Source organism: Peromyscus leucopus, chromosome 1 (assembly GCF_004664715.2).
Source record: "Peromyscus leucopus breed LL Stock chromosome 1, UCI_PerLeu_2.1, whole genome shotgun sequence".
Lineage (NCBI taxonomy): Eukaryota > Metazoa > Chordata > Mammalia > Rodentia > Cricetidae > Peromyscus > Peromyscus leucopus.
Genome location: NC_051063.1, coordinates 104,069,180 through 104,080,499, shown reverse-complemented (window position 1 = coordinate 104,080,499; position 11,320 = coordinate 104,069,180). Strand labels below are relative to the sequence as shown.

Sequence of the window (11,320 nt, the reverse complement as noted above, 5' to 3'; positions counted from 1 at the left end):
GCACTCCAACGCTCCACCTATATCCCACCTCCCTGGGGCCTGTCCATCTCTGACTGTCCCTTAACCCACCCTGTGCTGCTCTAGAAGTCCCACCTCTCAGGACTATTACACACAACTCCCCCCTCCACTTTCCCAGCTGCCGCCCCCCACCCCACCCTCTTGGCCCTGGCAGCCTCTAATCTCTACACCCCGCCTCCTCCTCCCTGCGGCCGGGGATACGTGGCTCTTGCGCCCTCTGCGGGCCGGATTCTCCGCTCCTTCCGAGCTCTGTAGAGATAAAACCCCATCCACCCACAACCAACCATGGAAGAGTTCGGAAGGCTTCACTTGCTTTCAGGCCTTGCCTGCCCCCTTACTTTGCCAAGCACTCTGCCCTTTCTTCGGCATTCCGCACAAAGGGAGGTTGGACGGGAACGCCCTCATCTTCCTACCGCCAAACCTATACTCCTACCTGCGGCTGCTCCACCCTCCAGACCAGGAAGGTGTAGGTCTCTCCTGCTGCAACAATGATCTACCCTAGAGCTCCCCTCCCGCCTCTACTGCAGTCTGGCAAGTCTAAAATTGTTCTGGTTACTGAGGCGTCAACTTCTTCCCACCCTCATCTGCTTCTGTTAGGTCCCTCTTTGCCCAGACGGTTATAAATGTAGGACTCGACATCTAAATGAGTGAGACTACATGGACTGCCTAGGAGGTACGGGTAATAGTTTATGTATTTTATTTATTTAATCCTCGAGCTACTCTTGGGGATAAATGCTATGAAAGACGCAACAAAGGCCGTTGTAGAAGTCGGAAGGAAAGGGCAGCTCACGTGTGACTCAGATTCAGACTTTAAGGTCTTCAATCACCACACGCCTTCAGACAGCTTTCCCTGGCTTCAGATCTTGATGAAGAAGGAGGGTCTGTCCCCAGCAGCCCTGCCTCTCTGTCCGTGGGCGGTGGGCAGAGTTCAGCCTCCTTGGGAACAGGACAAACTCCCTCCGCTCTGTTGCGTGTGGGTCCCCTTCCTCCCATGCTCACCTCGTAAGCAGTTAAGGTCCGTGGCGCATGCTTTCCCCAACCAACCCCAGGGCCGTATCCGTCCCAGCCAAAGACACTCAGCGCCAGTAACCGGATGTGGAGAGCAAGATGGGAAGAGGGCAGAATGCTGGCTGCAGAGTAAGGGAAGGCAGCATCTAGCTGGACCCCAGGCCGGCTTCCTGCTCACACAACCCCCAGGGTAAGAAGCCGGTCTCCTTCTGGACCACCCATTAGTTTGTAGGAAGTCTCCTGGCGTGGCGATCGCCCTTCTGAGTTGAGACCAGCCTCTTGCCAGTCCCTTGCCCAATTTTATCTCAATTCTGTCTAGAAGGGTGTAAGTGGTAAATCTTGTCCTCACCACTGGCAAATTAGTGGGCAAGGAAGAGAGCCCTGCCGGGCTTGTGCCGCTCTGCTCTGCCTTGCTTGGTGACAATGAATAAACCTCCATGCTTTTTTGGGCCGCAGCTGCCTTGTCTGAAGGGCAGGAGGGAGTGGGGTCAGGTTCCCCTAAGCAAGTTCAGGTGTGTATGGAGTCACTGTCTCCCTCCATAATGGTGGTTCCTATGGCATGGTGTGGTCTTTTCTTTTGTTGTACTGGGATCAAACCCAGGGCTTTGGCATGCTTGGTACTCACTCCTCTACTGCTCAGCAACAGCCCCAGGTCTGAAGTATGTGCTCTTCCAGCTTCTATGCGCTATTAAAATTTGCCTTTATGTCACTTCTGAGACAGGTCTTTATCCCATATCACAAATAGGCAAACTGATGGAGAGATAGAGACTCAAGTCATAGGCCCCAAGAGTCCTGCCATCTATACTTGGCTGAAGTAAGCTAGCCTGGCCTCTAGCCCCACTTGTGAGGAGGGAGGATATTTAAGGATCTTGGCCAGGCAGAGTGGCATCTCACTCCGGCTCTTTTTATTTTTATTTTGCTTTATGTATGTGGGTGTTCTTGCCTGCATGTATGTGTCTCTTTTGCCTGCCTATATGTGTTCAGATGCCCTTGGAGCTCAGGTCTCCAAGAATGTTGTGAGATGCCATGTGAGTGTCTGTGAGCCTCAGGCTTCTCTTCTGTGGGGGAATGAATGAGTGTGATCTACTCACTCAGAAGGTAACCTTGTGAGGTCAGAGCTGTAGAAGTCCTTGGGAAAAATCAACATGAAAAGGTTAGATGGTCAAGGTCATGTGCAGGATGGACCTTGGAACTTAATAGAACCATTTGTCCCCAGAAAGGAGCTATCTGAAGGGGAGATCTGGCTTCTGACTCCTTTCCAAAGCCTAACAGTCTCTTGGACACTAACTGTACCCCCACATTAGACCTGGGGTGCATAGGATTTCATTAGTCAGCATCTCTTGTTCACTTTACATTCTCATCATTACATTGCTTGGATGCCTCTTACCAAAAACCAAAGCAGCCAGGGCCTTTGTAGTAACTTCCGTCTCCTTCCTGTGTCCCGCCACTGAGGGACAGCCTCAGACCCGTCTCAGACCTGTGCTAACCAGCATTCATGTGTTCTCTCTCTCCCTCCTCCTCTCCTTTCTCTCTCCTCTCTCTGCCCACCACAGGACCCATCTCAGCCTCAAACTCTTTGTATAGCTGAGGATGACCTCGAACCCCTGTTCCTCCTGCCTCTTCCTCCCAGGTGCTAGGATTACATGCAGCACTGTGCCTGGCTTTTTTGTTTTATTTTAAGAGGTACTCTAGTGTGTGTGTGTGTGTGTGTGTGTGTGTGTGTGTGTGTGTGTGTACAAATGTTTTGTCTGTATGTATGTATGTGCACCATGAGTGTGAGGAGGCCAAAAGAGGGGTTCACTTATGAGCTGTCATGTGGGTACTGGGAACCGAGCCTGGGTCCTCCACGAGAGCAGTAAGTGCTCCTACCTGCTAAGCCATCTCTCCAGCTCCCAGTTTTGTCTTACTTGATTTTATTGCAGTTACACATTCCTCAAACTATTTTCATTTTAGTATTTTTGTTGATGTTGGTTTTGTTGTTGCTTTTGTTTTGGTTTGGTTTTGGCATCAACATCCTGTCCTCCTGCCTCAGCCTCTAGTTTCTGAGGATCATTACAGGCATGTATTGGATTTTTTGTTTGTTTAGTTTTTTTTTAATAATTTATTTATTTTTTATGTGCACTGGTGTTTTGCTTGCGTGCATGTCTATATGAAGGTGTCAGAAGCCCTGGAACTGGAGTTACAGAGAGCTGCGAGCCGCCATGTGGGTGCTGGGAATTGAACCAGATGTTCCCGAAGTGCTCTTAACCACTGAGCCACCTCTCCAGCTCTCTCTTTGTTTGTTTTTCATTCTTCCTTTTTTTTTTTCTTCAAACTCTGGCACGATTGGACACTGGACGGCCTGGAATTGAACCCAGGTCCTCTGGAACATCAGTTAGTGCTCTTAACTGCCAAGCCATCTCTCTCCTCTTTTGTTTGTTTTTCAAACAGGGTCTCACTGTGTAGATCTGGCTGGCCTGGAATTTGCTATATAAACCAGGCTGGCCTCAAACTCATAGAGATCCACCTGCCTGTGCCTCCCAAGTGCTGGGATTAAAGGTGTGCGCCACCATGTCCCACTTGGATGCTTTTGAGTTTCACTTGGTTTCATTGCTCTCTGTGTGTGAGTATATGTATGTGTTGCTAGGATTGGACTCTGGACCTCATACATACTAGACAAGTTCTATACCACTGAACTAAATCGCCGGCACACATCTCCCCCCCTTTTTTTTGAGACAGGGTTTCAGTAAGTTACTCAAACTGGCCCCGAACTCATTCTGTAATCTTGTCAGGCCTTGATCTCAATCCTTCTGCCTCTGCCCCTCAAGTAGCTAGAATTATAGGCTTCTGTAATTGCTTTAGTTTTTTGAAATGCATGTGGGGTCAGCGGGTAAAGACACTTGTTGCCAAGACTGACTTCCTGAGTTTGATCCCTGGGGCCCACATGTTAGAAGAAGAAAACCAACTCTTGAAAGTTTCTGATCACCACACACACAATAAATAAAATTATATATACATATATATGTGCATATATACATATATATGTATACACACACACACACACACACACACACACACACACACACACACACATATATATATATATATAGGCAAAGAAACCAAGTGTCATAGTCCAGGCCCACCTTCAACTATCTGTGTGGCTTGAGCTGGCCTCCTACGTGCTGTGAGCCATCGTGCCCTGCTTTAGTTCTTTATACTTTGGAGAGACTTCTTGTTCTTTAATATTATACTGCTAAGGCTTAAGTGCTGCATGTTGGCATAATTAATTCTAGACGCATGAGCTATTCTAGTGTATTGATCCATCGTCTTAATGGATAGTCAGGGATTGGCAGTATCAATGAACTTTTGTGTGGCTTTGGAACTCATGGACAAAGGTGCTTGTGGCAAAAGTGTGTAAGCATTAAACATTCGGAGGCGCTGTGGAAGCCAGGATGGAGTATCCCTGTCATTAGGAGGCCCTGTGAAAGCCAGGATGGAGTATCCCTGCCATTAGGAGGCGCTGTGGAAGCCAGGATGGAGTATCCCTGTCATTAGGAGGCCCTGTGGAAGCCAGGATGGAGTATCCCTGCCATTAGGAGGCGCTGTGGAAGCCAGGATGGAGTATCCCTGCCATTAGGAGGCGCTGTGAAAGCCAGGATGGAGTATCCCTGCTGTGGTTTTGGGTAATCTGGTCTTCTGTTTTATGACATGTATGTACTCCCACTCAGCCTCAAGTCACACTGGGGCTGACCCTCCCAGGTTATCAGCCATCTTTAAGATGCCTCCTGGTTATTTCCAACCGTCAGTGGCTCTTAGTTTCCTTCAGGTTCCAGCCTACATCTTGACCCCTATCCCAATTAAACCACTGCCTGGCCTTTACCTAGGGGGTGACGAAATCTGACTAAAGGGTTCGTTTTGACTGGGGCTGGGGACATGGCCTAGAAACAAACAAAAGCAAAACAACAGACCCCACAAAATCACATTTATTTATCTCTTTTATGCAAAAGTTTTGGCAAGTGGATGGGAACACGAGCTTCCCCCAGGCTCTTCCTCCTTGTAAGAAGTGGGTCCCAGGGATCAAGACCTTGCCTTCGCTTCGTGATCGTGGACCAGCAGTTCCCTCCCCTTGTAAACAGAAAGGCTGGGGAGAAGACCTTCGTTGGATTCTGCAGTGTTAGGGATTAAGCCCAAGGGCTAGCACACTCTAGTTATGTGCTACTGAGCTGTAGCCCCAAGTCTTGATTGTCTGAGACAGGGCTTCACCATGCAGACCAGGCTGGCCTGGAGCTTGTTACCCTCCTGTGACAGCATCCTGAGTTCTGGGATAACAAGCATGATTGACCAGCCCCCACCCCCACCCCCACCCCCGAGACATCGGTGTCGTAGCTTTGTGGTTGACGTAGAACTTCTTGAGGGCCAGACCCAGGCCTGTTGAACCCAGTTTTACTCTCTGTATGGTTCAGGGTTGTGGGGAAAGCTTCTGGCACTGTGGTCCCAATGGTAAATATGCGGCTGCCAGTGCCTCGGGGTCTGCCCTGGGGCCTCAGACTCTCTGCCTCTGCCACTTGGCGGTGAGCTTCTGCAGGAGCTCATGCGGCTGCCTCCGGAACTTCTGCTGTGTGAAGTAGAAGAGGATGGGGTCCAGTACACTGTTGGCGCTGGCAAAGGGCCGAGTGCCTTTGTAGGCCGCTGCGAAGGTCTCCAGTACAGGGCAAGAGACCCCAGGCGTGGACCGCACAGCCAAGTAGGCGGTCTTAGTGATGTGGAAAGGCAGGAAGCTGATGGCGAAGACAGCCGCCACCACCACAGCCATACGGGCCGCCTTGCTGCGCCGCTCTTGGGCCACAGGTCCTGCTGGGCCATCCTGACGGCACAGGCGGCGGGCCATGCGACAGTAGCAGGCCAGTAAGGCTGTAAAGGGCAGCAAGAAGCCGATGACCGTGAGAGCCATGCCATAGGGCAGGTAGCGGGTGGAAAGGATGGGTGGGCTCAGGTCGTAGCAGACAGTGCGGTTGCGCTGGATGCCCGTGGCAGCGAAGACGGCTGTGGGCAGGCACTGAGCTGTGACAGCCAGCCAGACGGCTCCACACACCACCCAGGCAGCGCGGCGACCCCCACGCTTGTGCCAGGGGGCCAGGGGATGGCAGATCCCGAGGTAGCGCTGGAAGCTAATGCAGGTGAGGAACAGGATGCTACCGTGTAGGTTGGCATAGAAGAGGAAGCGCACGAGGCGGCAGGCCAGGTCTCCGAAAGGCCAGTGGTCCCCTCTGGCGTAGTTATAGATGAGTAGGGGCAGGGAGCAGGCATACAGCAGGTCTGCCAGGGCCAGGTTCAGGGTGTACACAGCTGAACGGGTCAGGGTCCGGCGGGAGGAACAGATCTGGGCGATGACACAGATGTTCAGTGGCAGGCCGACCACCAGCACCACTGAGTAAACCGGGGGTAGCAGCAGCCGCTTGAAATCCTCACGGTAGACGCATGTGGTGGGCGGCAAGCCAGGCGCCTGGATGGTGCCATTGTCCCGCTCCATAACTGCCCAACTGCTTTTCCTATGCTGGGAGAAACTGGGGAAGTAGTACACATGCTATCAGTGGCCTGCTCACTGGCGACCCCGTGGGTCCTATCTATGTATGCCTTCAACTATCTGAACAAGTAAGTCCTTAACTTGGTCGCCCCTTAAGGCTCATCACCCCACAAAGATCCATTCAGATCTCATATCATGGAAATGTGTGCTCCAATAAAGCTCAAGCTTGAGAGAAATCAAAGCCGATTTCTTTCTCTAGTATTGATTTCCTCTCAGCTTTTCCCAGTGAACTTCTATTCATCCCTCACAACCCTAGTCAATTGTCTCTTCTGTGAGGGGGACGTTGATGGGCTTGGGTTCAAATCACAGCTGTGTTGCTTCCTGCCCACATGATCTTGGGGTGGGGATTTACCTCCTCACTCTCCCTATCGGAGGAATAAGGGAATGTTGTCTTTAGGTTAAAAGCACACACGGGACTTCTCCGGAGCTCCCTAGGGGGTAGGGATGTGGTAATGGTGTGTACCTGTCTCATGCAGATGGAAGACCTTTTAGGAGGAAGTACCAGGTTTGGTGTTCCTCCACGTCTTCAAGGCAGATTGGGTCCAGGACAGGGTGCTCTGGTGGCCCTTCGTTTACCCCTGTGGACAGTGCACACACCGAGAGCTCCCCGAGGGAAACGCCAGCGTCCTCGGCCTGAATTCCACCTTCAAAGCCATCGTTCTTTCAGTCTCAGCTTATCTGTAACCCAGGAGAGGTGACTCAGGTGCTGCCAGAAACTTCCTTCCAGTCGACCTTAGCGGGTGGGGGTGGGGAGGCTGGAGCAGTTCGGGTCATTCACTACTGCTCCAGTACCCAAATCAGGAGGCTCCCCACTCTCTGTAACTCCAGCTTCAAAGGATCCAATGCCTCTGGTCTTTGCACACACATGAACATGCACAAGCACCCATGCAGAGGGCTCAGTGGTTAAGAGCACTGGCTGCTCTTCTAGAGGATCCAGGTTCAATTCCCGGCACCCACATGGCAGCTCACAACTGTCTGTAACTCCAGTTCTAGGGGATCTGACACCCTCACACAGACACACAAACAGGCAAAACACACAAAAATTATAAAAATACACCAAAACAAAACAAAACAAACAAGCAAAAGCCGGAGGTGGTCCCTGGTGGCCAGAGTGAAACTCCAGTTCTCAAGGGGGAACCAATCAGGATTCAGGCTGGCCAAGCGTCACAGAGATGGAACCAACAAGAAGGCAAGCTGGCCAAGCATCAGAAATGGAAACTAGATGTAAATGTTAATAAGTAAATAAAAAGCTTTCCCAAGAGAATGAAGGTCCTGGCAGCTGAGGAGGGTTTTCATTAATAGAAGGAAGGACACCCAAGTGGGGACAGGATGGGACAGGCATGGGTGGAAAGGGGCTGTGTCCCTGTCCTTCCTTAGGGGGGCTGTGGCTCTCTGGCCACACATGGAGGAAACTGTAGTGGCCTCTCTTGTTTCTCCAGCCTCTGGGGAGACTGGTCTTTGTAAGACTATCTCCTTGGAAGGAGCAAGAGCTGCAGAAAAAGCCTTTGAGTAGACCTCGGGCATCATCCACTCCCCGGATGATACTCCGCTCTGTCTCTGAGGACCAAGGGAGCTGAGTGTTCCTGCTCTTCCTCATTCATCCCACTGTTCCCAACGGCCAGTGCGGCTGAGACCTAGCATCCTCTCTGGCCTGTCCATCTTTGCTGATCTTTTCACAGATGCGCTCGTCCTAGTCCACCTCTGTTAGCCATAACCTCAGCATCCCCAAGCTCATGAGCCCATGCCATCCCTCCTTTGAGTCCCCAGCTGAGCAGATCCCACTCAGCTTGCCAAGGGGTCCAGCCACCCCTGTCCCACCCCTTACTGGCCTGTTTCCTCAAGACACAGATACTCACAGGCAGCATCTCCTCACCATCTCGGGTCAATGGTACCAAGTGTGTTGGGGCAAAAGACCCTCAGACACAGGGCTGTCCACGCTCCTGTCCTCAGCCACACATCTCTGAAGTGACTTTGGACAGCTTCCTCTGCTTCCTGACCCTGCTGACTCTGACTGAAATAGCCCTGGGGGGCACCTCCCTGCCACCCCCCACACCTTAGCCTGGCGGAAACAGACTGGAAGAACACAGAGCCAAACAAAAGGCATCCTTCCCAGAACTCTCCAGCCGTGGGAGGAGGGGACAAGGGGACAGAAAGAGGGATGGGGGGGTGGTGAGCAGACCCAGCCCTACAGACCCAGCAGATGCCTTCCACCCAGTGTTCTCATCTGTTAAATGGGCAAATTGGTTATGACATTTCCCGGTCCTTCCCTTAGCTGCCACACCTGGGTCACCAGGAATCCATTCACGTCTCTGGTCCTGCACTCCTGTACTCATCCTCCATTCTCACCCACTTGGTAGGTCCTCTACTGACATTCCTGTCAGTGCCTCTCTCGAGATGGCAATCCACTTCGGAACTTGCTTACCCAGCTACTTCTCACGCTTTCCTTCCCACGTGTCCTTTTTTGCCACAAGCCTTTATTAAGCACCTACTGTATGCCATCAGCTCCCCCACATCCCCTATAGCAGTCTCAGTCCCTTCTACACAGAGACCCAGGCTCATGAGAGCGGGGGTGGTGATGGGCACAGAAATGAGTCTCTGGAGCTGCTGGAACAACTGGAGGGTGGGAGGTGACGTCCCACTGTTCTTCAGGGGGGAGGCAGCATTCAGAGAGGGTGACCTGAAGATGGGCTCCGGTGGGGAGCCACTGAGGCAAGTCGGTGGGGGTGGGGCGGTGCAGGGGATGGATGTCAAGCTGGTTAGTTGGGGGGGCCAGGGCTTGCATCCTGCCCTGCTCCCACGCCCATCTGCCTCTCTCAGCTGCTGGCTAGAACGTCAGAGTTGCCACCTGCATGTCGGAATACCACAGACAGGACTTCTTACCCTGTCACTTGTAGAGAAGCTTCTAGAATGTAGAGGTCATCCGGGCACTAGCTTACCCCAAGCCCACTTCACAGGACTATGGAACCCGGGGTAGCCAACCCTTTGAACCAAAGTGAGATCATGATTGAGCTGCAGGTAAACACTTGGCCAGCTGTGTACAAATGGGGCACCTACAGTGTATTTGTGTGTGTGCCAAGAGATGCAGCAGGCTCCGTGATCTGTCCTCCTTCCCAGTAGCTAGCTTCTTGTGGTGTTCCCAGGACTGTCTCCTGTGACCCAGGGTCAGTCAGGGATGAGGCCACTTTGAAGCCTAAGGAAGATGGGGTGCTGGCCCTGGGGCAAGGCTTGGGTCACACCTCGAAATGGTTGTGGCTCCTCCAGGGTCTGGAGTCATCCCTGCAATGAGAGCCTGCAGCCATGAGATGGTGCTAGTGGACAGCTGACGAGGACAAGGCTGGTGCCGCGGGGACCTCCTCCGTCAGGTTGGCACTGAGCAAGCCTGGGACATGTCCCTAGCCCCGTTCCTCTGGCCCTCCTCAGGTTTCCTCTATTTATACACCCCAATAGGCTCAGGCCTCTGTCTGATCCTCACCCTCGCGATGTGGCTCACCGCAGCCGTTTGAGTGTCCAGCCAGGAGTATCGCCCTGATGCCGGGCATCTTCCGCCCATCTCTACCCCAGGCACCTGGGTGCACCACCAGCAGAAACACTGCAGCCCCTCACCCCACCGAGGGACAACCTCTACTTGCTTCCTTTTCTTACTTAGTCCAGATCACAACTAAAAGGACAGTTCTGCAGCATCATCGACTGAAGGCCAACATCAGGAAGAACTGACTCCATGCTCTTGGTGCTACTTAGATCCTGGGGTCTCAGGATGCCCTTTGACTGACCCTCCACGTCTAGAGGGACTAGGAAGTCTGTGGGACAGGGGCGGGAGCTGGAAACTTGAGTCACCACCTACCAGCAATGCCCTGCTGCTGCGGGACCTGTGACGAGGCTTCCAAGCCTCCGACTGCCTCCCTGCCGGGAAACCCCCTTGCTGTACCCCAGCCCCGTGAATTTAGCAGCAGAGGTACAGGATGGTGGGGTCAAGACTTGGTTTCCTTCTTCTGAGTCAGGCTGAGACCCACCATCAGCCTGCTGTGTGGCTTAGGGCCAGCTATCCACCCTCTCTGAGTCTGAGAAACTTATGGTAGCATGTTCCCTTCCTTGCAGAGACATTATGCCCTCTCCAGGCACCACCCAGCCCTGACTCTGTGTGGCATCCAGCCTGAGTGCCTTGGAGCCTACCTCCAGCCAGCCTGAGGCTGGTTCCTGATGCCAGTCCCCGGCACCTGGACGACAGTGGACAAGGGACAGAATCCCTATTAGGACAGTTAGAATCCCTCCAGGTGACAGCTGTAAACCAGCAGAGGGCTGCAGGGGGGACAGGGATCTGCTTTCTCTTCTCTCTTTTACTTCCCCTTCCCCCTCTGCCCAGGAGGGACCAAGTGGAACCGAAAGCTCCATTTTGAGCACGAAGAGGCAGCTGCAGCCTGGGTCTGGGGCCCCTTCCTCTGTTTCCTTTGGTCCATAGCCCTCTTTCTGGGACCACTGCCTCCACCCAGCACTTCCAATAAAGGTGTGGAGGCACCCCGCTCTGTGCCTGGACCCCCAGCTCTCCCATCCCTTCCTCTCTCTGTGGACCCAGTGACTTCAGGACCAGTGAGTGCCTGCTGCTCAGCTGTAAGGACTGTGGTTGGCTGCCGACCACTAGTGCCCCAGACCTGTCCATCCCCAGGAACCAGGCTTCAGGTGGTGATGGGAGATGGCTCCGGTCTAGCACTTGCCCTGCCATGCAGGTGGATCTGG

At 52.9% G+C, this 11,320-nt stretch overlaps 1 protein-coding gene across 1 annotated transcript; it reads right to left on the bottom strand.

The window, feature by feature from the left end:
• Window positions 1-5,539: 5,539 nt before the first annotated feature.
• P2ry6 (pyrimidinergic receptor P2Y6) lies at window positions 5,540-6,555 on the bottom strand. Its single transcript, XM_028877551.2, has one exon. It carries the CDS (start codon window positions 6,533-6,535, stop codon window positions 5,549-5,551), a length of 987 nt encoding a protein of 328 aa, XP_028733384.1. The 5' UTR covers window positions 6,536-6,555; the 3' UTR covers window positions 5,540-5,548.
• Between the last annotated feature and the right edge of the window lie 4,765 nt (window positions 6,556-11,320).

Bases quoted from the DNA above. Each gene is read 5' to 3' on its own strand.
- P2ry6 (XM_028877551.2), bottom strand. From the start codon at position 6,535: ATGGAGCGGGACAATGGCACCATCCAGGCGCCTGGCTTGCCGCCCACC.